At 33.7% G+C, this 25,597-nt stretch overlaps 8 protein-coding genes across 9 annotated transcripts; 6 read left to right on the top strand and 2 right to left on the bottom strand.

The window, feature by feature from the left end:
• The first annotated feature begins 98 nt into the window (after nt 1–98).
• Nucleotides 99–3,898, top strand: LOC124491836 (uncharacterized). Of its 2 annotated transcripts, XR_012832501.1 has the most exons (6): nt 99–240; nt 295–570; nt 624–707; nt 775–1,576; nt 3,420–3,508; nt 3,609–3,898. XR_012832501.1 is itself a non-coding variant. In XM_047054543.2 (5 exons), the coding sequence occupies exons 1-4, from the start codon at nt 217–219 to the stop codon at nt 1,561–1,563; spliced, it is 1,173 nt and encodes a 390-aa protein (XP_046910499.1). In that variant the 5' UTR covers nt 99–216; the 3' UTR covers nt 1,564–1,576; nt 1,714–2,407. The 2 variants fall into 2 exon arrangements, 1 of the variants encoding a protein (XP_046910499.1); XM_047054543.2 differs by lacking the exons at nt 3,420–3,508; nt 3,609–3,898 and adding an exon at nt 1,714–2,407.
• LOC124491779 (uncharacterized) lies at nt 2,977–4,513 on the bottom strand. The gene is made up of 3 exons (XM_047054479.2): nt 4,071–4,513; nt 3,733–4,019; nt 2,977–3,672 (listed from the first exon to the last, which is right to left on the bottom strand). The coding sequence occupies exons 1-3, from the start codon at nt 4,285–4,287 to the stop codon at nt 3,178–3,180; spliced, it is 999 nt and encodes a 332-aa protein (XP_046910435.1). The 5' UTR covers nt 4,288–4,513; the 3' UTR covers nt 2,977–3,177.
• A 47-nt stretch (nt 4,514–4,560) lies between these two features.
• Hrd3 (HMG-coA reductase degradation 3) lies at nt 4,561–7,500 on the top strand. The gene is made up of 5 exons (XM_047054516.2): nt 4,561–4,761; nt 4,828–5,584; nt 5,642–6,121; nt 6,181–6,609; nt 6,661–7,500. The coding sequence occupies exons 2-5, from the start codon at nt 4,973–4,975 to the stop codon at nt 7,309–7,311; spliced, it is 2,172 nt and encodes a 723-aa protein (XP_046910472.1). The 5' UTR covers nt 4,561–4,761; nt 4,828–4,972; the 3' UTR covers nt 7,312–7,500.
• An 80-nt stretch (nt 7,501–7,580) lies between these two features.
• On the top strand, nt 7,581–8,637 carry LOC124491852 (enolase-phosphatase E1). The gene is made up of 4 exons (XM_047054568.2): nt 7,581–8,026; nt 8,072–8,207; nt 8,276–8,399; nt 8,460–8,637. The coding sequence occupies exons 1-4, from the start codon at nt 7,581–7,583 to the stop codon at nt 8,591–8,593; spliced, it is 840 nt and encodes a 279-aa protein (XP_046910524.1). The 3' UTR covers nt 8,594–8,637.
• A 9-nt stretch (nt 8,638–8,646) lies between these two features.
• Nucleotides 8,647–10,557, top strand: LOC124491828 (signal transducer and transcription activator). The gene is made up of 3 exons (XM_047054530.2): nt 8,647–9,268; nt 9,322–9,633; nt 9,706–10,557. Exons 1-3 carry the CDS (start codon nt 8,771–8,773, stop codon nt 10,453–10,455), a joined length of 1,560 nt encoding a protein of 519 aa, XP_046910486.1. The 5' UTR covers nt 8,647–8,770; the 3' UTR covers nt 10,456–10,557.
• A 218-nt stretch (nt 10,558–10,775) lies between these two features.
• Nucleotides 10,776–16,035, top strand: Rich (Guanine nucleotide exchange factor subunit Rich). Its single transcript, XM_047054508.2, has 6 exons — nt 10,776–11,239; nt 11,331–11,805; nt 11,859–11,957; nt 12,016–12,729; nt 12,781–13,314; nt 13,368–16,035. Exons 2-6 carry the CDS (start codon nt 11,483–11,485, stop codon nt 15,910–15,912), a joined length of 4,215 nt encoding a protein of 1,404 aa, XP_046910464.2. The 5' UTR covers nt 10,776–11,239; nt 11,331–11,482; the 3' UTR covers nt 15,913–16,035.
• On the bottom strand, nt 15,887–18,399 carry LOC124491829 (ribitol-5-phosphate transferase FKTN). Its single transcript, XM_047054531.2, has 3 exons — nt 17,619–18,399; nt 16,924–17,552; nt 15,887–16,849 (listed from the first exon to the last, which is right to left on the bottom strand). The coding sequence occupies exons 1-3, from the start codon at nt 17,736–17,738 to the stop codon at nt 16,096–16,098; spliced, it is 1,503 nt and encodes a 500-aa protein (XP_046910487.1). The 5' UTR covers nt 17,739–18,399; the 3' UTR covers nt 15,887–16,095.
• Nucleotides 17,933–24,146, top strand: LOC124491809 (uncharacterized). The gene is made up of 4 exons (XM_047054507.2): nt 17,933–18,662; nt 18,714–20,582; nt 20,740–23,462; nt 23,532–24,146. Exons 1-4 carry the CDS (start codon nt 18,624–18,626, stop codon nt 23,737–23,739), a joined length of 4,839 nt encoding a protein of 1,612 aa, XP_046910463.1. The 5' UTR covers nt 17,933–18,623; the 3' UTR covers nt 23,740–24,146.
• The last annotated feature ends 1,451 nt before the right edge of the window (nt 24,147–25,597 follow it).

A 25,597-nucleotide genomic window follows, 5' to 3' on the forward strand; every position in this document is an offset into this window, starting at 1 on the left:
TATCAATTGTGACAATCAGTTCTTTGTTCTTTCTGCTGATCAGTGTATACTGTAGGTAAAATCGATTTCGGCTCTTTTGTTTCCTTTTCGATTTGTTGCTCAATTTTTCAAATAGCATTGTGTTTAACTGTTCAAATCATTAATTGATTTTTATTTTTTACTGGTGCAAAACAGTAGTATATATCTATCAATTTATTATAAAAAGTCTGATCTGACATGGCTGAAATCAAACAAGAAACGGTTAGTAATAATTATATGATTATTATAGTATTTTATATTTACGAATCATTTCAGCCTGTCGAACAGATAGTAGAGACTAACACCGATGATCAATCTGCAACAAACAATAAATCATCGGCCGAAGTGAAAGATAACAATGCCGTTGAAGATAAAAAAGATGATGCTAAAAATGCCAGCACAAATTCCAATGCTAATGGTGGTGAATTGCAAGTATCAAAATTGTTTGTGGGTCGTTTGCCTTCCGGAACCAAAGAGAATCAATTGAAAGAGTTATTTTCCACATATGGTCAAGTGACCCATTGTGATATTGTCGGCAAATATGGCTTTGTGGTATGTTCTGTCATTTCAGGCTTGAATTTGTCTTGATTTTTCTCCATGACTAGCACATGAAAGACAAAGAAGAAGCTCGTGTGGCTATGGAAAAATTGAACAATCATAATTTCAATGGATCAACCATTTCTGTGCAGGTACGTCAATTTAATTTAATGTTTGATTTTCTTAATTCAGCTAATTCCCAAATTGACTTTATTATAGCTTTCTACTTCGACGGCCAAGAAAAGCAAGAGGAAACAAAATCGAAAGAAAAATTTCAGCAGTAATCGTAATAACCAAAATGGAAACAACAAGCAGAAACAAAACAACAACATGAATAACAAAAATCAGAATAATCGAAGAAACCAAAATAATAATCGTTATTCGAATGGGAATAATCAAATGAACAACAATAATCGTATGCGTAATCGTAACAGTGGTCGTTTTAATCGTCCAATGCGGAATTATTCGATGATGCCACCAGAACCGCCAATGCATCACTATGGGCCACCACCACCACCAATGAATCAATACCAATCTTACCCACCACCACCACCACCACCTCATCATCAATCACCGATTAATTATTCATCCTACTATACACAGACTCCACCTGCCCCACAAGCTCCTATGGGCAGCGGTGGTTTAGGAAATGGTGGCCACTTACCATCACCTATGCCTCCTTCTCGTGATATGTACTATGATAATAGACAAGCTATGGGTGGTACTGGTAGTGGTCTTTACAACACTGGTCCAATTGGATCAAACGTACAACCAATGTATCAATCACCAACACAGAATTATAGCCAATATAATCAGAATCGTAATCAGATGAAAAGTGGACTACAGCGTGGTGGTGCTACCGTTGGCAGTCCAATGCCACCACAGCAACCACAAATGTATGGTAGCCCTCAAATGGCTCCTCAGGTTGGTGGTTATGGATCTTATGGTGGTGGTGTTGCCGGTGCTGGCCCAATGAATAACCCGAACAAATATGTCGGTTATTATTAAGTTCTAACAGTTTGTATGTATGTGTGTGCTATCGAATCTTCTAATGACCTATTAATTTTTTAATTTATTCTACGACCACAACCACATTCTCATTTTATAACATTATTAATTCTTCATGCATTCATTATATACGGACGAATATGAGTGAAGACTTTAGACATTACATTTGAATGCTATTTTTTTCTTGGATTTAAATGGTCACAAACACTTTGATGAAGAAAGAAAATCTCATCGTCCTGTTCTTTTTTCGTTTATCAATTTTTCCTGTTAATGATGATCAAGAATTCTCACCAGTTCTTGATTCACACAATAACACACTTAAGGAATTTATATTAGCAAAATTACACAAGAATATTCTGATTTTTAACTTAATCGAATATTTTAAAAATTTACATGAAGAAAGTCAAGTCAAAATCAAAGCTCATTTAATTTGTCACTTTCGTATCAATATTATCTCTCATCTATGGATCATTATTAATTTTTGTTTTCATTCTCCAGAATGCCGAAAATTATGGAGGAAGAAGTATCAATTACCTTTGATTTATAAAAAATTAATCAATCCGATTAATTTTTTATCGCTTCGGATATATTCACTTCCCCTCCATTATTTCTTTAAATTTGATTCGATTTGATCACATCTACATTTGAACTTAAAGTTTAACCTCTACTATTCTCCTTTTCTTTTTCCCTATTCAATGATTAATGATAAGAAATTTTCTCTCTCTATCATTTGTAATTAACGGCAAACATTTAAAGTATTCTAGCTTATATTCTAATGATCCATGATGTATGTTTGATTCTTTCATATATTCTTAAATATAATAAAAGAGATTTTCGAAATGAATTCACTGCTGGCACATTCTCTCAATCTCATACTGATTATATATATTGTTTTATATCTCTTCAGGCTTGACTTTAACAAAATTTCCATTTGATACATTGAATCTAAATTCAATGTTGCCCATTATATTTTTATCCTTTTATTTAGGTTTGCGTCTTTGTATCAGTCACTGCTGATACACACAAATCTTTGGATCATTGAATTTGGACTTTTCCGACCCAAGCAAAAAAAAAAATTCATCCATTTATTCAATATATTCTCTCTCTCTCTCTCTATCCTCAAATGATTGATCATATTTCTATTCTGATTGATTGATTGTGATTGATTGATAAATGGATTTATCAGTTTCCTATTCCTGACATATTCGGAACTAAAAAATCAAATTGTGTACAAAAAAAAAAAAATAATTTTTCATTTTCAGGTCAACCCATGTCAAAAGAATGATATTTAAATTGGATTATAAATGGATGGGTGTGTATTATTTGTAAATATGTTAAGTGTACATATAAATTTTTCATTCTAATAAATTCATGAGAGTTAAATTCACACTGATGTTAACAGTAGACATCAAATCAAAGTTATAATAGAGTAATTTTATTATTATTATTACACAACTAGAGAATTATATTATTTTGATTTTGATTTACATATAATTACTCTATTGGCTATGAATTATGAATTACTATCAATTATGTTGGAATTAATTTCATCTTGGGTAAGTAAAGTGAATAGAATTAATGATAAATTGAAATTAATTCAACTGCTTTTCTATTTTAGCTTTCATCCATACTGTTGAAGTTGAACATGAAATTATCTGTGCCATTATCGTTTGTTTCCTCGATTGATTGTTCGAAATTGAATTCAAAATCAGACTTAAAATTGTCTTTCAAATCTACAGACATATTTTTTTTCAATAAGCTATTATCTTCATCGAAATTAAATTCCATTTTTTCGTTGAATAGTTCATCAGTTTTGGACATGTCAAATAATTTTTCATCAAAAAATTTTTTTTCAGCTTCATCTGTGTCCTGTTGTTGATGTTCTGGTTCAAAAATGTTTGAAAATCTCACCGATTTTTTTGGCTTGACCATCTCAATTGTAGTCGTAAGTGGTTTATTTTTTGATGGGGCCAATTCCTCATGACTTGTACTGATCTCATTCGTTTTTTCTGTTTTATGACTAAATACCGGTTCAATGATGGCAGTTTCTGGCCATGAGCCAAACGAAAGATTCAAGTCGATTGGACTAATCTCAGCACCATTTTGCATCTATCATTTGTGGAAAATTAAATCTAAAAAAAAAATTCAAAAATAGTTATAAAATTGTACCATTCGAACAATGTTTTCTGTTTGTTCATCCCAATCACGTATAAATTCGTGGACCCAAGTCATTTCTTCATCGTTCAATTTTTTCTGCAGCTCTTCAACCAACAGCTGTTGTTGCAAATTGAATTTTCGCATCTTATCTTCCGTCAATAAAATCAGTTTTTGCTCTTCTCGTTGTAAATTTCTTAGATCTCTTTCGGCCACTGGAATCGCTTTGATTAATTGTTTTCGAACATTGTTAAAAATTTTATTTTGTTCTTGAAAATGTCCTATCAAAAAATTGTTGAATTCTAAATTCTGAATAAGTTAGTCAAAATTACTTTGAATGCAATGATCATTACCTTTGTTGACTCTTTTCAATTCGGCATCTTTTTCTAACAGTTTGGCTTCCCATTCTGCTTCTTTTTTACGCATTTTTTCTCGGAGCTCAATTGTGGGATCATCTTTCAATTTTTTTCGATGTTCTTGCAGGTTTGTTTCGCATTTGAATTCAAAAATTTTTCGAATAAGCGTTTCGTAATCTTGGTCTTTTTTACTGCTAGCCATAACGAATTTCATTAATACCCAAACTAAAACTGATATATTTGAAATCGAACGTTGTTCGCGGAAATTGAATCTTTATTTATTCCTAATCTACGTCAACAAACCGGTTACGTCTAAATAGTTTAAAAATTATGATTTATCATTAAATAGTTTGCCAGAGTTTCCAAAACTTTTTCGACCGAAGATCGGCTGGAACGTGGAACATTGATAATTTGTTCGAAATGATGAAAGACCAGTACCTGTGGGTATGGACCCCAGTTTGAGAAGCTCTGGTATATCTGTTATATTGCGAATGAATTTAGAAACTTTCCATAAACAATGTGACTACTACACGTAATTGTTTTTCACTTTGTTGATAATTCAATCATCATCAATTTTGATTGTTAATTTTACACAAGAATTTGTCTCTACAATATAATCATTAGTTCATACCGAATTTTTCATTATTGTCAACAATATCTTGTGAAATCTTTTACTGTTTGATTGAACGTAATTTATATCGAAGTTGCATTTTATTTCTCACAATAAATAAATTAATCTTATTGCTTTTATTAGGATTATAATCAAATCATGACACAACAAATGTATTAAAGAAATAGCTACAATACAATACAATGTTCTATTGTTGCTTAATAAACAATCGATATTGCCACCAACATCAGATCGATCCTATGGATCATAAAAATATCCGAATTTGATAATGATGAAACTCATAATTGTGATTTTTGTACTCTTTTCATTCATTTTTGTAACACATTGTCAGCTGCCACAAACAGCATCAAATTCAGCAGCCACAGATGATTCATTCAACGATCAAGAATCACCCGTCGATAATCCAACTACAACGGACAGTCCTTACGAACAAACGGATATCACCGTCGATAGATCAGCTGTACCGGCTAATAATGATGCCGATGAAAAAAATGTGTTCAATTCAGCCAGTGATGATAATAGTAATCACCAAGTAGCTCAATCTCCACCATCCATATCTTCTACTTCGAACATTGATACTGTTGTCAATGATTCGGCGTTTGGTGACCAGGAAAAATCCAAGGAAAAAACAACAAGCGAATCACAACAATTGAATGATAATAAATTTGATTCGCCAACTGTCGATATTGATAAATTGATTGAAAACAAATCACCTGAAGAAGTTGTTATGACATTAAAAAAATTAGCCAAAAAAGGCAACGATGAAGCAAAGTTAAAATTGGCCATCGCTTATTTTTATGGTAATCCTCTACTTGATTTGAATACGTCTTTTGAATATTTTCAGGAATTATCTGTCACAGGAAATAGTTTAGCGCATCTGGTATGAAATGTTTTTTTTATAGTTTCTTTTAATGATTTTTTTATTACATTTTTACAGTATCTTGGATTTATGTATGCCATTGGGTTGCCACCAGTGAAGGCTAATCAAGCAAAAGCACTATTGTATTATACGTTTGCATCGCTTTCGAATCATACGTATGCTCGGATGGCACTTGGTTATCGTTATTGGTCAGGGATAAGTGTTGCATCTAATTGTCAATTCGCTTTGTCCTATTATCGTAAAGTTGCCAAAGTTGTTGAGCAAAGCTATACATTTTCAAATAATCCATCCATACAACGGATTCGAATCCAAGACGAAACCGATAATTCGGGCTCTTATCCTGGTACACTTGATGATGATTTGATACAGTATTATCAATTCTTGGCAGATAAAGGCGATATCAGTGCCCAGGTTGGTCTTGGCCAATTACATTTTCAGGGTGCACGTGGTGTTGCACAAAATCAATACAGAGCTTTTCATTATTTCACAATGGCTGCAGAATCAGGCAACACTAATGCGATGGCTTACCTGGGCAAGGTAACTTGATCATATTTAATTCCTTGTCGAATATAAAAAAAAACTATTTTTCATTTTAGATGTATTTAGAGGGAAACAAAGTTGTAGAACAAAGTTATGAAAAAGCAATGAAATATTTCAAAATGGCCGCAGATAAAGAGAATCCGATTGGTCAAAGTGGATTAGGAATAATGTATCTTTATGGACGTGGTGTGAACAAAGATTTTAAATTGGCATTGAAATATTTTTCGGCTGCCGCTATGCAAGGCTGGGTAGATGGTCAGCTATATCTAGGTATAATGTATCTTAATGGTTATGGTGTTTCAAAGGATTACAAAGCGGCTATTGAATATTTCAAAATGGCCCTGCAATCAGGACATATAATTGCATTTTATCATTTGGCCGAAATGCAAGCAACGGGCACTGGTACTCTACAATCTTGTTCTACGGCTGTGGAACTTTTCAAATCTGTATGTGAACGCGGCGAATGGGGAACTTTAATCATGGAGGTAGGTTAAAAAAGTATGCAATCTCAAATTGATGTGAATATATATTTCCAGGCACACAACGATTATAAAGAAGGTCGCCGCTCAAATGCGTTCATCAAATATGCCGTTCTTTCCGAACTTGGCTATGAAGTGGCTCAAAGCAACGCAGCTTTCATGCTGGATCGGGATGAAGTTGGAGACCTTTTTGATAAACATGAAATCTATAATCGTGCTTTTATGTATTGGAGCCGTTCAGCATCGCAAGGCTATTCAATAGCACGAGTCAAATTGGGCGATTATCATTACTATGGCCTAGGTACAAAAGTAGATTATGAAATGGCGGCCAATCAATATCGGATAGCATCAGAATTACAAAACAATGCCCAAGCGTTATTTAATTTAGGCTATATGTATGAAACGGGTCTAGGTCTAAAACGAGATATTTACCTAGCTAAACGATATTATGATTTGGCTGCCGTCACATCTACCGATGCTCAAGTTCCAGTTGCGCTTGCCTTGACCAAATTATTTTTTATTTATTTTTATGATCACATCAAAAACTTTGGATTCAAAGATCTATTGTATACGCCAATCAATTTTGGATCATATTTGGCTGATAATTATCTTGGCGAAGATTGGGACCTATATTTTGCAACCATATTGGCTCTTATTTTGGCTACACTCTTTTTCATTCGTCGCCATGTTGCAGCAGCCGGTGGATAATTTAAAAATGAATATAAATTCTGGCCATGGTCGCGTCTCTCTAAGTCTAAATATTTTCATTGTCAATACATACACACACTCATAAATAATTGGGAGGAAGACTGTAAATTTGTTATTATTTTTACACATTTTTCAGCCAATTTGTCTAATTAATAAAATTTAAGAAATAATTGATTATTACCTTTAAAAGACCTGAATTTCTTTTGTGTTGTTGAAACTTGCAACATATTAACTTGGAAAAATCGAAATTGAACTTTGGATCATCTTTAATGTTTTTTTTGCCATGTTCAGTTCAATTATGCTCCTTATTTGCACATTTTTCAAATATGATGGCTGAAGAAAATCAAAATTTAGTAAAGATCAAACGACCCAAGATCATCCTATGTGATATCGAAGGTACAACCACAGCAATAACATTCGTTAAAGAAAAACTATTTCCTTATGTTCGTGCCAAACTTCGTAATTATTTGATTGAAACCTGGGACACAGACACTACTCGAAACGATATAAAGCTTTTATTCGAACAATATCAAAAGGATATGATCGATGATCAGCTGTTTGATCTTAGAATTGGCAATAATTGTTCTTTCGACATTGATACCGTTTGCGTCTATGTCGATTGGTTGATGGATCATGATCGAAAAGTTGGACCATTGAAGCAATTGCAAGGTCATGTTTGGGAAAATGGCTACAATACTGGACAAATTCTCGGACAGTAAGTTTTCATTTCATAACATTTAATTAATCGAATTCTTATTAGTGTTTATGACGATGTATCTCGATGCTTTCGTCGATGGACTTCAAAATTCAATGTTAAAATTGGAATCTACTCCTCTGGAAGTGTATTGGCTCAAAAACTTTTGTTTTCACATAGCATTCACGGAGACTTGACACCTGTCAGTATTAAACCTAATTAACTATAATAGTGACATTATTTATCATTTCCCAAATTTTGTTCATTCAGTTCATTTCGTATTATTTTGATACAAACATTGGCCCAAAGCAATCAACCGATAGCTACAGATTGATTACCGAGAAAGTAGGTTCATCTGCAACTGACATTGTCTTCCTTACGGACGTCCCAAAAGGTTGGTTATTATTATCCAAAGAATGTTTGTTCTTAATTCAGTGTTTGATAAATTCAATAGAAGCCAAAGCAGCAAAAGAATCTGGTATGATGGCAATTTTATCAGAGCGTGATGGAATTTTCCTCACCCCAGATGACAAACATACATTTAATTCGATAACAAGTTTTGATAAAATTATTTTTCTAGAATTTTAAAGATTAAAATGCAAATAAATACTGACTTGTAATAAATTTTTTATGGCTCATGATATAATGACTTTCACATGATGTAGCAATGTCGTTTCTAGTGCCAATTACAATAAAATTTTGATAATTATGTGGATATCTCATATAACGAATCTAAATCCTCATACGTGTCTACTCTGATGAAAAATGGCATATGAACCACAAAAAACTGACCTAATCAAATATGCAAATGGGTTGAATAAATTGATTAGAGATTTCGATGAAATATATCGACAACAACATTGTCATCCATATCAACAATTGTATCAATATATGGAGCAAATCATCTCAGAAATCATAAAGATTCAATGGAACATCATACACCTGTTGAATGAATGGAAACGTTCGCAACAAAAATCAATTATTGTCGGAACAATTGATATGTCCATTTTTGATGATATTCAAAGATGCAATACATTCATCATCAAATTCTATTTAAATTTTTTAACGGTAAATGAAATGTGTAATAATGAATGGTTTTCGAATTTCTCACAGGAAATCGGACATCAATTACAATCATTGCTGCAGAATGCATTCGTAGTTATAGAGCAACCATGTTCAAATATTCTGAAACACGATCCATTGACTATTATTTCTAATGCAAAGTTTGAGGTGAAAATCGGTCTACTCTTTAGCTATCAATTGGTAAGACCAATTTTTGAAAATCTGTCATGTTAAGGTAAACAATCATTTTCTAGTTACCCAATAATTGCAAGAAATGGCTCGAATCTTTGGATATGCGACTTTTAGCTGAAGATGAAATCCGTTTAGTTATGAATGAAGGACTAGATGCGATTCGACTTCGAAAATCATCATTTAACATAATCAACAAAGTGGAACCAATATTGAACATTGAAAATGAAATCTTGACCATTATGATTACATGCAACCTTAAAGTGGACATCAATCGTCGTGGTCATAATCCAAAAGCCATACCAGTGACAGAGAATAAATTCAAATTCATCTTTTGGCTTGGCATTGATTTTCCGGGGCTGAAATTTACATTGCATGTAAGTAATTGTTAGCAGAAGAATTTTGTTTTATCTTGATTTTTATTTGCGTTTTCATATGTGACTTGGCAGACATTTTCATTGCCAGTAAATGTACTTAGTCGTAAAGATTATCGTAATTCATATGCAACAATCATCTGGGATAATGCGTTTGCAGTAGATAATCGTAAAATGTTTGAAACCCGTACATCGGTTGCATGGTCCGAACTGGCCATCGTTTTGAATGAAAAATTTCATAAAGATGTAGGCGTCTATCTAAGCCAGGAACATTTGAATTTTATTCGCACAATGATACCGAACGGTAATGAATATAATAAAGATTTGATAACTTGGGAACAATTTGCCAAAACACCATTACCGATGAGGCAGTTTACATTTTTCGAATGGTTCTACAAGATTCTTATTCTGGTTCGTGATTACCTCAAAAAAATGTATACCGATGGTCTCATTCATGGATTCATTTCGTCAGAAATGTCTGAGAAACTACTGCAAGGATGTATAGATGGCACATTTTTGATTCGATTCAGCGAAACATTTTGCGGTGCCATCACCGTTGCTTATGTCCAGAACAGAAAATTTGACAAACTATTACCATGGGATTTGGATCGATTAAAAAAAATGTCCGTTTCACATACGATCAAATCTGCTGATTTTCTTCTTTATCTTTATCCAAATATACCTAAAAATGATGTTTTTTGCAAATATTATGTTCATAATAATGGAATGATCCGATCGATTACCGGTAAAGATTATAGTTGTGATACCGATATTGCCACACAGGTTTCACCTATCAATGATATCGAACAAATTAGCAACTCATAAAATTTAAAGTTTTATCCATTTAAATTTGCTCAATTTTCATAGATTTTACTTAAAGAATTGATTAAATTTTTTTCATGTCATTCATCTTTTTTAGCCATAAAACATGTGGAAAAATTTTTCATACTTTTTTAGTTTACATTGAAACAAACAAACCATATTAAAACGGTTTGAGCATTATTTGGGCGATCAAAATGATAGGTTTTTTTATTTGCGATTAGATTATGGATAAAAGAAAAAAATTTTCAAATCAGCAAATCGCGAATAACGGATCAAAGTACAGTTATATCCGCGACATTAAAAACGTACTATTTGAACAGAACATTACGTTATTTTGATTGCGACCTGATTGTTTCTTTACGCTTCAAATCAATATAAATAAATCAACCAGAGAACATCCAAAACACAGTTTGCAAGAGAGATAAATCTTCAAATGCCACAGCTGACTTCTGAGTAGAGCATTTCATATACACCACAGCCAGAATAAGAAAATTTTCCAAGTGCTAAAAACTATCAAAATAACTTGTCTGGCAAGATATTTTCTTTTGCCATTCAATTTATGGTTACTGTTATTTTGATCGAGCTTGTTTTTTCCGATCCAATACACAAAGCCGTTCATGATAACAACAAAAAGAGCCAATCATTTAATGAGTTAATGAATGTACCTTGAATTTAGGACAGGAGAATATAATACACAAAATTGACTCTTTCAAATGTGAAATCAGAAATTTTCTTTTTCTGGACTTTCCTTAAATAGCTACATTTTTTTCTAGCAACGATCCAAATGGTAAGTGTGTATATATCAATATTTATATTGTGATGTGTGATTTCCGATTAATTTTTCTTGTTCTCTTTTAATTTTTGATCCAAAATTAAAGATCCAAGATGAATGAATGGAAAACAATGTGATAATAGATCCACGATGATAATTTGTCGAGACATTATGAATTTACAAATTGTTTTCAATACAAGATATTCAAAAATTTTATTTAACATCGCAGTTTTCTAACATAAAAGCATTAATTAGAAAATGTATTTCCCAATCGGATGGCCGCAAACATTAAATTTATGTAATCAGACATGTTATCGAATTGATGCAATTTTGGCCAACAACGATCAATCATTGTTTTTATTACTATCTGATGCACATTTTTCCATTTGGTTTTGTCGACCAACTGTTCAAATTGTTCATTATGAAAGAACAAATGATTCAATGAAAAAATATGGCTCAAACGTATCGGCTGTTTGGCGTTCCGATTCGACACAAATTGTCATACAGACTGCCAATGATTTTCTTCTATTCTATCAAGTGATTATAAATGATCAGGATGTTATGCCAATCATCGAACCAAAGTAATAGTTTATGAAATTATAATTTTTGCAGTTAAAACTCTAAATTTTTACAGGAATAACGTTGCCAATGATTCGATTCTCGAAGAGAACAAGGTTCCTTGTTTATTCATACAGCTTATGAATTCTTTAAAAATTAATGATGGAATCTCATGGTATGCTGCTTGTTTGTTTTATATCTTGTTTTAATGCAACTTTCGTAATTGTTTTCAGCATGATGGCAGCTGAAGAGGAGATGGTCATTGCAACCAAAACTGGCCTGTTGAGTGGAATCGAATGGAATGGCCAACCCGATGATAAATTTCATTACAATATTTCTGTGCCTCAAAATCATCATCATCATCATATGATGGCGAAAAAATCACCCGACCTAAATCTACCGTCGTCATCACATTCAAATCATATAATTGATTTCAAATATTCAACTATTATTGGAGGTTTTTCGCTTGTTTTCTCAAATGGACTTGGCGCATTTTTGCCTTTAAATGATCAAACATCGACGACTACATATAATCATTTGCAAATGATCGGCCATATAGATAATGCCCTATGTACAGCCATTAATCATAAATATGCATTCATTGTGTTCGGATTACTTTCATCCGAAGCAATTGCCTGTGATTTCGATGAAGTCGATCGCCGATTTGTCATCTCATTCCGAATGACCCTTCCACCAAATGTTTACCCCGATGCTGAGAAAATTCTCGGTTCCCTTATTTCGCTTCAATGGACACCTGATTCAACAGTTTTAGCTACGATCTGGGAAAATGGTGATTTTGCACTATGGTCGGTTTTCGGTTCTTTACTCATTTATTCAATTTCTTGGTATAATTCGCTTGATATCCGTAATGAGTTTAATCAAAATCCTTTTAAAGTGTCAGCCCTTGCCTTTGGCAAGGAAGGATTCCATTTATGGATGGTAGAAAGGTATGTTTTTGTTTATTGCATTTTTATCACATTTTAATCATTCGTTTATAGAGAAAACTCAAATGGATCATCTAACCGAGTGTGCAAATTATTATTAGCGAAAAGTGTTCTAACCGTCAATCCTTGCTCGTCTATAAATCTTGAAGCCGTTCTTTTGGCTTCGGAAGATCGAATTTTTGTCGGTGGAAATAAAAACTCATCGTTGATTGCTCAAAATCAAAAATTTGATGGTGGTGAAAAAAATATCGACAACGAGATTTTATTGAAACAAGAAAAATCTTTAAGTAACGTTATTTTATCTGAACAAGAATCAAATGCTGTCGATTCATTTCAATGGATCACTGTTTCATTGCCACAAAGTTATCTGGATACGAACTGGCCCATTCGTTTGTTTGCCATTGACCATCAAACGTTGCAGAATATTGCTATCGCTGGTATTAACGGCTTAGCTATGTATTCTCTAATTCATCGACGATGGAAATTGTTCGGCAATGAAAATCACGAAAGAGATGTTACTGTCACTGGTGGTTTCCTTTGGTACTACGATTATTTAATAGCTGGTTGTTATAACCTCAGTGAAAATTGGTAAGATTTGTTACTCGATTTAAAACAAACCATTTATTATTATTGTTTTCTAGTTCCGAAATCAGAGCCTATTCACATCGAAACAAGCTAGACAATTCGAATGCCAAAATCCTTTCAGTTGATCATGAAGTGCAATTACTATCATTGTATCAGAATCGATTGCTTGCACTTTGTTCTGATGGTACAATCTATCTGTATGATCTTCATTTATTTAAACGTAACCATCATTATTCGACCATTCACCATCGTCATTCACATCATCAGGATTCTCAAGATTATGATCTAAACATTTCAGCACCCATTAGGGTCATTTTGAATAATTTGGAAATATTTCCCGATTGTGTTACATTGTGCCTTTTAACGGATCTTCATGTTGACATGTACAATAGTTCAATCTTTAACATTCATCACACACTATCAATTCCATCGTCATCAACAACAACACTTAATGAATCAATCAGTCATCGTGTTGTTAAGCAAAATCCCTCTTCCTCATCATCATCACGTTCACATTCAATTTTGATCAATATTTGTGGCCGAGTTTTGTTGCTCGAAATGGACATCGATACTTCGAAATTGCCGCCATTTTCTTCCGATGATGAAGATGATGATAATGATGTTGATGGCCAAACTATAAACCATAGTCAAAATGGCAATTCCAATAAAAGCAACAACAATAGATTCGTCAATGCTGTTCATACCAACGGCAGTGATAATAATCAGATAATACGTTTTAAAAAAGTTGTGAAACTTGCTTCAAACGTGGAAAATCTTTGGCTTCTTCCACATGACGATGTTCAACTGCAGGCTTTCTTACGATCATCGCAACAAAGTGATAACATGAAAGTTTTATCTCAGCAACAATTACGACCACATTTAGAGACATCACTTTATTTGTCTTGTGGTTGTCATGGTATGGCTATCTGGCTTTCACTTGAACATTCAATAAGGCCTTATGGTTCATCTTTAATGAGAAAAAGTGATGTCAACAAAAGTAATAATGATAACGAACATACCTACATATCGAAAAGGATCATGTTACCATTTCAGGAAATCGGATCAGCGATATATCCATTGGCGATTCGATTTCGTGAAGCCATCGTTCTTGGTGCTGAATCAGATTTTACTCAACCAAATTTCTCGACGCTATCCCAGCAACAACATAATAATAGTCAGCAATTGTTTTCCGTTATACCCTATTTTGTTGTCAAACGAACATCACAAGTCTATCTACATTACATTCTAAGGGAACTACTTCGTCGCAATCTAGGATATCGAGCTTGGGAGATTGCTAACACTTGTTCAACATTGCCACATTTCGTTCATTCTCTAGAACTCCTGTTACATGGAGTGTTGGAAGAAGAAGCTAGTAGTTCACAGCCCATTCCTGATGCGTTATTGCCTCGAGTTGTCGATTTCATTCGAGCTTTTCCCGTATTCCTTCAGACAGTCATTCATTGTGCAAGGAAAACAGAATTAGCATTATGGCCTCATTTGTTTTCGATTGTCGGCTCACCTAAAGATCTTTTTCAACAATGTATACTCGAAGGACAACTTGATACCGCATCCAGTTATATAATTGTGTTGCAAAACCTTGAAAAACCAGAAGTCGCTTCAAAATGCGTATCACGATTATTGCAAGCTGCACGAGTAGCCGGATGTTGGGTCACTGTTAAAGAATTGAAGCGCTTTCTGCGAGCCACCAACCAAACTGAAGAAAATCAAGATCCAACAAGCGATAATTCTCAACATCAAACCAGAACTAGAAGTAATAGTGTTCAACATTCTTATCATCATCATCAACCACAAGCAACTGATAAACTTGAAGAAATGTCTGTACCATTATCGGCACCAATTATCACAGGCACTAATCACAATGGTACTAGTTTAATAATAGGTTCGGGCAACAATCGTGATTCACGAAAGCCGATGATTTCTGATCGTACGAAATCAATAAATCGAGCAATGCCAGGTAGAGCAGCCATGTCATCAACAATTGATACAAATCAACCGATGCCAGATAAATGTTGCATTGAAGAAAATGTCGCGATTAACGAGAATTTAAATCATGGTAATAATGATATTAAAGAGGTTTCAGAAGATTGTTCTCTGAACAATTTTGATGATCGATCGACGAGTATTATAGTTGATGAAAATAATGAGGATCAGAATAATGGTGCCATAATTAGCGATATTGATAAGTTTAAAATGTCTAATCATTGCAATGGAACCATCAAAAATTGTCGAGCTTATCCTGGTACCATAATGCGAATGACATCCGATCCGTTAACATTGAATGGTCCGGACAAAAAGTTGAATCAAACTCTTAAATTTTTGTCAATTTCGGAAACAAATTCATCCGCTTCAAGCATTATGTCATCATCGTGTTCATCATCAACAATATCTTCGGCTTCAATTTCATTTTCAATGACCAATCAACAGCAAAAACAAATGCAAGAAAATCATCATCATCATCAATCGATGGGTGAAGCAATGAAAGAAAATAATCATCATGAACATCATAGACAACTAAGGCCGTTACGATCTGTTTCTATTGGTCAATCATCTAATAATCATGAACAATGTACAATATTTTAATTTTCGTAATTGAATCAATTTTTTGTTTTACTGTGTAAATCTATGATTTTATAAACACAATTATTATTAGAGGGATATTTATTTTTTTTCCTACCAAATAAATTGACGGGTTTTGACTAAAAATGTATTTGAGACTCGATAAGAAAATGATATGTGTGCCTGATTTAGTTGCAAACTTTTTTGCTAAACATTAGGCATCGGAATTAGTCTTATGGTTTCGGACCATTCATTTGGATCCCATTGACCATTAGGTCGAACATTAGGCGGACTGGATTTCCAATCCCAATCACGTTGTGGTATTCGCCATTGTTTACCATAATTAGCTTCAATATATGACTCTGTTTCACAAGGTATCCTTACCAATAGGCCAATAAAATCGGTCCAACAAAGAGTGAATTTGGGAAAATCATATTTAAATTTTAGACCAGTTTTAGCTTGCGTACCACCATTCCAATAATGATCTTGTTCACGATAGAAGAAAAAAATGTCTAATTTAAGATCACCCATCAAAAATGATAATTCCAGTGAATCATTTGGCCGACCAAACCAATGTATTAATGGTATATTATTGATGGAAAATAAATCAACTATTTTTGGTTTAAAATCATCAGCCCACATGCCTATGTCGACATCACCACTGTAAACAATAAAATCACATTGACGATAAAAACCGAGTAACGTCCCAGAACTTAGCCAAAAAGGTAGACCTAATTCATGTTCAATCAATTGTCGAGCTTTTGTCAACAATGTTTGAGCTTTCTTTCCAAAATTATTTGCTTCAGGAGTTTCATCTTTGGGATTTTCGCTGTAGAATTCATTTGATCGTCGACGATCACATTCAATGAATTTTTTATCATTTAAGGGGTTTAGAAATGATTTTGGTGGATGTGGTAGAAAAATCCTTAAACCATCAATGGTTGTCCGCATTATTTCAGTCCTTCATAAGAATATATCAACATTGAGATTATTTTTTCAACAAAAAAATTTTTTTTTACCAAACATTAAACTTACTTGTCATAGATGGCACTTGAATATGGCAAGCGAAATTCGGTTTTTTTAAGACCTTGACGATGAAGAATTCGTTCATGATGTTCATTTAATTTGACCGGTGCTTGCCACCAATTATTACCTTGAACACGATCATAGAGAATGACAATATGTACAACATGTGATTGCTTTCGGATATCCACTCTTTCATCGGCGATGATAATATGCGTAGGAATTGATACATGTAGATTTAAATGCAACAGCGATGAATCAATGTCGTTCAGTGTGATCACACTAAGACTATGATGATCTTTGAGATAATTTCCGAAATGAATGACCGTTTCAGGCGTAATCGAATCGGCCAAAGTAGCAAGATGAGTTAAATGACTTTCACCTCTGCAAAATATTCGACATTCTCGGTTTCTTGACAATAATGAATTAGATGATTGGTGATAGGATATGAAATCGCTGTAGAATTTTCGTTTTGATGAAAAGTGGTGATGATTGACATTTTTAGACGAATAATTTTTTGGCCACGATTTTGCAGTATGTAGATAATCACCTTGTTTGATATAATTCAACAACAATTGATCGATAACAAACAATGGTATCTTATATTGTTGTGCTGCTACAGTTATTTGATCGAGTATTTTCTAAATGAAAATGATCCAATGGTTAAATGATTGACATGTCTTGACGAGTTATCAATACACACTTACCCAAGCAGTTGGCTCTTCAACTGTGGCCTGTTTGATTAACAATTTGAATGCAATCAATTGAATTGTAAGAAGAAAACCTGATAACACACAGACTAGAAATACGAATGATGTTTTGACCATTTCCTCCTGAAGACACTATTGTGTCAATCAACATCGAGAACCATTACTCACATTTGTGCATTAGTTTTTGCAAAATATTGGGTCAGTTTACCAAAAAAAAATTCAAAAGATGGCAGGATATAATTCATTGTTGAAATTTTTAATAATAAAAAAATTTAGTTTTATAAACCGATTACTTTCTAAATGTTTTTCTTAATTAAGAGAAAATGGATCAACTACAATATTGTCGATTGTGTTTGAAGCCGGAAAATGTAAATCGTTTGGAATTAAAATTTACACCAAATCTCTGCTATTGTCGTGAAAGTAATTTCCATCGACAATGTCTGATTGAATGGATTGAAAGCACTGGTTTTACAAATTGTCATCGATGTCAATGCGATTACAACGTATCAATGAAACCACCCAGTTTTTTCGCCTATATATGGTCAACCCGAGAGATTCTGATTCGAACACAACACAAACTATTGCGATCGATTAATATAATTCACATTACTTTGATTATTTTATATGTTATTCTGTACATTGATCGCCTTGCATTCTATCCTCTCAAATTGGCACTAATTATTCTCATGTTGATTAGATGCTATCTAAACGCTAAATCAATGTATTATTTTATTCAAAGTGTCTTTCAGAATTATTCATACTGGAGACAACGACACTCAAACGTTTTATTGAATGATTAATGCAGTTATAAATTAAAGCAAACGTCATTTATGAACAATTGTGAAATCAATTATTGCTTCAGCCGGGCATCAATATTGATGCGATGATTTACATGCGATTGTTTTTTGCTCATTATTATGAGTCTTTTTTTATTTAATTAAATCAGTTTTATTATTATTATTATTGATTACATATAGTTTCATGTTTTAGGTATTCATCAATATGGTCAATATACGACAATCTGAATTAACATGTCTAAAGGTTGATATTTTGTTTTGATTTTTAATGCAATATTGATTTTAAATTTTTCAGGAATTGAAATTCATCCAATTGAAAAGCTATCAAATAACATCGGAAAATGTGGGTGGGTCAGGCAACTGTTTAGTGATTGAACATCGGAATCAAAGAATAATAATATGCTGCCGAAATGAATTAATTTCTGCACCGCTTGTTAGCTTGCTGAACTTTGATGTCTGGAGTAAAAGTTTTTTGAAACATGTGGATCCGAATATTCCGTCTAAAACTGTGATTATTATCGATCAGGTACACGTTTCAAATCTAATATCGATCTCACGCAAAGGATACGGCACAAAATTGGCTGTCGCTTGTCATAGCCCTACACAACCATCGGCACTTATTTATTTTTATCATACTGATTCAATCGAAGAAACCAAAGAAAAAACTGTTCCATTCAATCATTTCAACTTTTCGGTCAATACGGTGACTAAAATCCGTTTTATATCCTGGCATCCCGAAATGAACGATAATATATTTGCCTGTTCTCTGACCGATGGTTCTTTTTTTATCATTCATATTGGCGATTATCCCAGCAAAACTTTAGTCGTTTTATCTCAACTGCAAGCTGCCAATTGTTATGTTTCGACTTTTTGTTGGAGTCCGAAGGGCAAGCAAATTGTCATCAGCGATGGTACTGCTAGTTTCGTCCAATACAAATTTCAACTCAACGAACAAAATCTTGTGCTCAGTAACGGATTACAGGAAACAAAAAAAATTCAATTGCCTGAAAGTTTTCAGCGTTTTCGTGTGAGCAATATTTTCTGGCTATCCACATTCAATTTTGTCATCATTAGTAGAAATGATGAAGCTGATGAGACCTGTTTCATATTAGTCTCTATACCATCATCTAAAGCAACTGGTGCCGATGCCGTAATGAAGATTGTTGATTTCGGGCGTCTTATTATTGAATGTCCTGAAGAATCGAATGAATCATTTGAAGGAAACATTTTTCCCTTAGAAAATTTGATATTTTTCTTCACAAACAAATCAAACGAATTTGCCATGATTGGTTCGACATCTCCTGAATTAACTGTTGCCGATAATTGGTCTGAACTCACTAACGATGATGGTTATCGGTTGATGTTTTCAGAAGCAGATCAATCTTTTCAAATTCGTGGCCTATCATTCGCTCATGGTACACCGAAACAATTTCAGCTTTCAACATCGATCCTTAAAGGTGGAATCCATCAACCATTTGCATTGGCTTATAATTCTCTTGGACATTTGACATTATTTTTAATCGATTATGAAAATGGTTCTGAATTCATCAAAGTGCCTACAGCTCCTAAATGTGTCAAACCACAGGTAGCAGTGCAACAACAACCTACACCTCCTGTTTCCACTATTAACTTGCAGTTACAACCAGTTCCTATGCCATTAATCCAAAAATCGGTAACAGCAACAACGTCAAGCATATTAATCGGTGGTAATAATCAACAACAACTGTTCTCTACAACAACAATAGGATCAAATCAAACTCCCAAGCTTGAATTTAATTCAAAACAAAATCTTTTCCCTTCATCTTCATCAATGGGCTTTAATCAAAAACCTATTTCACCTGAATCGGATAAAGTGTTATCAATGAAATCACAAGAATTCTCAAAACAAACACAGTTGCAACAACATCAACCCCAAAAGAAAGAAGGTGAAATAGTTCGTAACATCGAAGATTTATATTCAGAAGAAATTCTTAACAACATAAAAGAATTCGACCACCAATTGCGGCAATCAGTGCATTCATTGCAAACTCTTTTGCGAAAAACGACCATTGGCTCGAACAAAAAACAGGATCGGCTTAAATTCGATTCGAAATTTATTACGGAAATGTTGGAAAATATATCATCATCTTATGGTTCATTTAATCACGATGTCAACGATCTTCAGGTAACAAATCAATTTCTTTGCATTACATTTCTATATAACCATCTTTTGATTTTTGAAGTTTTTATAAAAAGAATCTAATGATAATAATTTTTTTTCGTTTGCTTATTGCTTCCTTTTTATTCATCGACGTTTTTTTTATTTCACTGAAATTGTCAAGGCCTCTTGCCTTGAGCTTCAATATTTGATGGAAGAGAGCCGTACATTGATGGATCGTCATAATGATCCTAAATACAGACACATATTGCAACAGAAAAATCTTGACCCGTTAACAGCTCGTCGTTTGAAAGAGATTCAAGCATTGAAAGATTATATTGAAATTCAATTACGCGAATTGAATAACAAGTTTGATTTGGAATGGCAAGAATGGTTACAACGGATTAAGCTGCTAGGATCTTCGTCAACATCTACATCGTTTCATAATCATCGACATTCAAATTCTGCCATTCGTGATCGTTCCTTGCCAACGTGGCCACATTCATCATTTATCACCGATGAAAAAAACAACAATTATGAAAATTGCAATATTATCAGTGTTGGAAAATCCAAGAATGTCTCCGCCATTGTGTGCAAAGCATTGATCAATAATCAGCAGTTGATTGAAAATCTTAAATTACAGATTAAAGATTTGATGAAAAAATTTGTCGACCAACAAGGCAGAATGCCGAATGGATCATCATCTTTTTCTTCATGTAAGGATAGCAATGATTTACAGGATTTGATTCGATTGATTGGCAATGTTTCATTGATGAAATCATCTGTTGTCACAAATTTAAATGTAACCAACACTAGTGTTACTTGTAAAAAAGAACGCTACTATCGCGAATCAATTACTGTACAATGTATGCAATCTGATCGTAAAATATCATTACGGAATTTCCTTGAAAATCGTCACTCGATTCCGATACGTGTATGTCGACAGATTCAACTTGGTCACGGTTCATCATATACTAATCAAAAATCTCGTTTTGCTTCGGTTTTGGAAAAAATCAAAGAACGTCGCATTATGTTAGACAAAAAACAACAAAAAAATACATCATCCATTCTGGAGGGTGATAAAAATAACGAAACAACCGAAAACAAGGAAAATAAAATAATTCATACACAATCAGTGTCATCACAACAACCACGAGCAACATCGATTACTACAAAACCGGATGTAGTTTATCCAGCTATAACCAACTCTATAGTGGCCAACAGTAAACTCCAACAGCAACAAAATTCATCCATTTCGCAAGCATTGCCACAATCACAACCACAAACTACAGCCGTTGTGACTTTACCGAAATTTCAAACAAATTCTAATCTTGCATCTTGGACTATACCAACAGACTTGTTACACAGTTCGTCCAGTAATAATATCACTACTACTAGTAGCCATGAACATAAATCGAAAGAAAGTGCAAATTTTGGTTTATCTACAACAAATACATCGTTTTTCGGTTTTGGTGGCGGTCAAGCTGGTGATAGTGATGATTGTATTGAACAACAGAAAGCAGCAAGTACCTCTTTTCCCACGTTGTCCTCATTAATATCATCACCAACTAATTCAACAACAAAGCCCTTTAAAGATTTAATTTCAACAGTAACATCAACGACTTCAATTTTATTGCCGACGACAACGATAACGACATTTCCACACGAAACAAATTCCAGTTCCATTGTTTCCGCTAGCCATCCGGCTGCTATTACAACACAAACTGTCACCACATCATCATTTTTGACGTCTAAGATACCATCGTTTTCCGCTTCGATGTTCGGAACTTTCGCATCCAATTCAGGTGGAGTAGATTCGTTTTCGAACTTGAATATTTCCGGTAGTAAAACAACACCTTTTACATCGAAACCATTCCTATTAAAGAATGATAATGGCGAAAGTGATGATCAAAACAACCATAAAGAACAGATAGAAGCAGCAGGTTTGAATTCATCCAAATCTCAAGAATCGGTAGTTGACCAACAACGACAAGAAACTGTCACTACTACGACTTTGAATTTTGTAACTAAACCATCTTTTACCTTTGGCGGAACATTGTCTAAGCTTAATGATCCGAGTAAATCTTGTACAACTTTGACTGAAACAAATAAATCAAACAAAACGGTCTATAACAATTTGGTAACAACAAAGACAGAGGTTCCTATAACTACTAGTAAAACTGAAACAATATCATCAACATCTACTGCATCAGCTATCTCTTTTGTTACTTCAGCTAATATTGAATCATCATCATCTTTATCTTCCGCATTGAAACCATCGTTTCCATCCTTTTCTAGCTCATTGTTTGGTGAGTCCAAGCAACCATCATCGGTAACGGCAACAACAGTCACGACTGCTATAACTGTTGCTCAACAATCACAACCATCGTTTAATTTCAATAAAACATTATCAAGTTTATCGTTGAACTCTGGCATTAGCAACACCTCTGTGGTAGTTACAACGACCTCAACTACAGGAGGAACATCGATATTTGGATCATCGTTTGGTGGTAATCTTCAATCATCAAATTCTCATTTCGGTCAACCGGTAGCATCAACGACATCGTCTTTGTTTGGGAATTCGACGACAACTGGCGGATTTGGAAATTTTAGTTTTGGTGGCACCACTCAATCAAACAATCTATTTGGACAGCAGCGAGTATCAGCCGAATCATCATTATCGCCACAAACAAAAACCGAAACATTATTCGACCAACAACAACCATTTCAGCCACTGACCAATACATCACCACCGGGACCATCATTTAGCTCGCCTCATTCACCACCGGCAACTAATGTGTTTGGTGGAAGTCCATTGTTTGGTGGTGGCCCTACATTCGGATCATCGGCAATGTTTGGCGGTATAGCAACATTCGGTGGCGAACAAACGGCCTCTATGCTATCACCGTAAGTTTTTTTTTTACTTTGCTTAATAATTTATTGATTTTTCACCTGATTTTTTGAACACCCTAACAGATACAACAATTCAAACCATTCATTTGGCAGTATGGCTTTCAAAAATGAACCAATGCCTTCATTTGATTCATTAGCCAATGATAATAGAAATCCTAATTCATCATTGGCCATTGGCTTTGGCCAACCATCAGGCGGTAGTGGTGGACATTTCTTTAATTCGACAATTTCACAGCAAAATAGTGACGCCTTCACTCAACGCCGTGGATGATGATCATGATCAAAAATGAAAATGATTGTAGTCTTCAGGCCAAACACCGAAACATATGATTATTATCTTTCTGTTATCATCATCATATTCTTCAAAGTCGTCTACGTGATATGTTGCCGTCCTTTTGATGATGGACGATTTCATTCTTTTTTCAAACGAATTTTATTCAACAACCAAAATCATTGATATTCAACAGAGAACCTGCCTGTCTGCATGCATGATCTTTGCTATATTTCAAAAGCTTATGCGAGATGGGAAACCATTCTTTTTTTATTATTATTACTCTTATTATTATGTTGATGATAATATTTTTCAAACAAAACCAAACAAAAAACTGATGCAAGAATTGAATTTTTTTTTCAAATAAAAGCAGTCTACTTGTTTAGTCAGGTTGATTGAAATGATAATGGTTTGGTGATTTTTTTTAATAAAATAATAGAATTGCATGATTTATGAATTTGATTACAGTTGTACCATTTTTCGGTGGCCATAATTTCACATTTGGAAACGCCCAAGTTCATTGCAATGCATCTGTACTGCCGCTTTCTTTTATCTGATGATTCTGAATGATAATTAAGAATCGCAACTAGGTTCAAAAATTGTTTCGTCTTTTATAAAAACAAAAAATTGTAAAGAAAATGAATCAATTTGATGTTTTTGATTCAGCTACGTATTGATTGATAGCCGTCTTTTCAAAGTAAAAGGCCTTGGGTCTGGTGTTGTATTTGATATGGTCGAAGGAAGTGGTGGATTGTGTTGGGCCAATAACCTTGACAATGAATTTTTTTTCCGATGGCAAAATCTAAATTGTAACCATGTTGTTTGTGATGTATATATAGAGAGATACGACGTTCACCGAACTTGACACTAGTTTAAATCAACCACCAAGTCGATCTATATATTATGAAATGTATTTGAATCGGAATATTTGTGAATTCCACTGCCGGAGATTTTCGTGCTGTATTGTATAGCAAGAAATGGAATGATATGGCATTCGGATCACCATAAAGTCATCATTCATCCAAAACGTACATGAACACACACATATACACATATACACACATAATACAATCAGAACTGAAGACAAATAAGAAAAAAATTGCAATCGAAATCATTAACCACCACCGAACATATCCAACCTTGAACCCATTCACCAGAGTTCATTCTCACTTTCTAATACGATGCGATTTTCAATGCTATAGTATTCATGATCATCATCATCTTCGTCATTTGTTGTTTGTTCGGTTTTTTAGGAAAAATAAATTTGTATAATAGAGCCTCAACAGGATGAGGGTTTGAGACAAATAAACGTACGAATAAAGGAATCATTCACGATGGATTCTTTGAGGTTCAATGTTATAAAGAAAATATGAATTTAAAAAAACAAAACAAAAAAATTATTACATCCGTTCATTATTAGAATCAAAAGAAAAAAAATGCTTTTAAACTATTTTTTTTTGGCATCTAATGAGATAAGAAAAATGATGACGTTGTTTTTTTCTCCAATGTGTGTCCTGATGACCTCGAAATTCTTTAACTAAACAAAAATGATTTGACTTGGAGAGCTGATAGTGCTTATGAGAATAACACACATACACACACATAAACCCACATATTCATATAGACAAATCGATGACTTTCACTTTAAGAAAAAATTTCTATCCTATTGAGATTGAAAAATACCTTAAGGCCATAACATCTACATTTGTGATAATGAAAGGTGCTCGATCGATTTCTAATCAGTCATTAACACTTAACAAACTGATAAATTGATGGCAATTATCGACGAAGATTATCGTTTGTGTGTTTTGGGTTATTAGACACGAGAGAATTATCATCATGACATTAAATAGAACAG

The sequence above is a fragment of the Dermatophagoides farinae genome, chromosome 1, assembly GCF_024713945.1.
Source record: "Dermatophagoides farinae isolate YC_2012a chromosome 1, ASM2471394v1, whole genome shotgun sequence".
Taxonomy (NCBI): domain Eukaryota; kingdom Metazoa; phylum Arthropoda; class Arachnida; order Sarcoptiformes; family Pyroglyphidae; genus Dermatophagoides; species Dermatophagoides farinae.

Coding starts and splice junctions, on each gene's coding strand:
- LOC124491836 (XM_047054543.2), top strand. CDS start 217: ATGGCTGAAATCAAACAAGAAACG. Junction 571..623: donor TCGGCAAATATGGCTTTGTG/GTATGTTCTGTC, acceptor CTCCATGACTAG/CACATGAAAGACAAAGAAGA. Junction 708..774: donor GATCAACCATTTCTGTGCAG/GTACGTCAATTT, acceptor ACTTTATTATAG/CTTTCTACTTCGACGGCCAA.
- LOC124491779 (XM_047054479.2), bottom strand. CDS start 4,287: ATGAAATTCGTTATGGCTAGCAGTAAAAAAGACCAAGATTACGAAACG. Junction 4,020..4,070: donor ATTGAAAAGAGTCAACAAAG/GTAATGATCATT, acceptor TTCAGAATTTAG/AATTCAACAATTTTTTGATA. Junction 3,673..3,732: donor CAGAAAACATTGTTCGAATG/GTACAATTTTAT, acceptor CACAAATGATAG/ATGCAAAATGGTGCTGAGAT.
- Hrd3 (XM_047054516.2), top strand. CDS start 4,973: ATGATGAAACTCATAATTGTGATTTTTGTACTCTTTTCATTCATTTTT. Junction 5,585..5,641: donor GAAATAGTTTAGCGCATCTG/GTATGAAATGTT, acceptor ACATTTTTACAG/TATCTTGGATTTATGTATGC. Junction 6,122..6,180: donor CGATGGCTTACCTGGGCAAG/GTAACTTGATCA, acceptor TTTTCATTTTAG/ATGTATTTAGAGGGAAACAA.
- LOC124491852 (XM_047054568.2), top strand. CDS start 7,581: ATGTTTTTTTTGCCATGTTCAGTTCAATTATGCTCCTTATTTGCACAT. Junction 8,208..8,275: donor TTCACGGAGACTTGACACCT/GTCAGTATTAAA, acceptor TTGTTCATTCAG/TTCATTTCGTATTATTTTGA. Junction 8,400..8,459: donor CCTTACGGACGTCCCAAAAG/GTTGGTTATTAT, acceptor TAAATTCAATAG/AAGCCAAAGCAGCAAAAGAA.
- LOC124491828 (XM_047054530.2), top strand. CDS start 8,771: ATGGCATATGAACCACAAAAAACTGACCTAATCAAATATGCAAATGGG. Junction 9,269..9,321: donor TACTCTTTAGCTATCAATTG/GTAAGACCAATT, acceptor ATCATTTTCTAG/TTACCCAATAATTGCAAGAA. Junction 9,634..9,705: donor GGCTGAAATTTACATTGCAT/GTAAGTAATTGT, acceptor GTGACTTGGCAG/ACATTTTCATTGCCAGTAAA.
- Rich (XM_047054508.2), top strand. CDS start 11,483: ATGTATTTCCCAATCGGATGGCCGCAAACATTAAATTTATGTAATCAG. Junction 11,806..11,858: donor ATGCCAATCATCGAACCAAA/GTAATAGTTTAT, acceptor AAATTTTTACAG/GAATAACGTTGCCAATGATT. Junction 12,730..12,780: donor CATTTATGGATGGTAGAAAG/GTATGTTTTTGT, acceptor ATTCGTTTATAG/AGAAAACTCAAATGGATCAT.
- LOC124491829 (XM_047054531.2), bottom strand. CDS start 17,738: ATGGTCAAAACATCATTCGTATTTCTAGTCTGTGTGTTATCAGGTTTT. Junction 17,553..17,618: donor TTGAAGAGCCAACTGCTTGG/GTAAGTGTGTAT, acceptor ATTTTCATTTAG/AAAATACTCGATCAAATAAC. Junction 16,850..16,923: donor TCAAGTGCCATCTATGACAA/GTAAGTTTAATG, acceptor ATTCTTATGAAG/GACTGAAATAATGCGGACAA.
- LOC124491809 (XM_047054507.2), top strand. CDS start 18,624: ATGGTCAATATACGACAATCTGAATTAACATGTCTAAAG. Junction 18,663..18,713: donor CTGAATTAACATGTCTAAAG/GTTGATATTTTG, acceptor TAAATTTTTCAG/GAATTGAAATTCATCCAATT. Junction 20,583..20,739: donor ACGATGTCAACGATCTTCAG/GTAACAAATCAA, acceptor GAAATTGTCAAG/GCCTCTTGCCTTGAGCTTCA.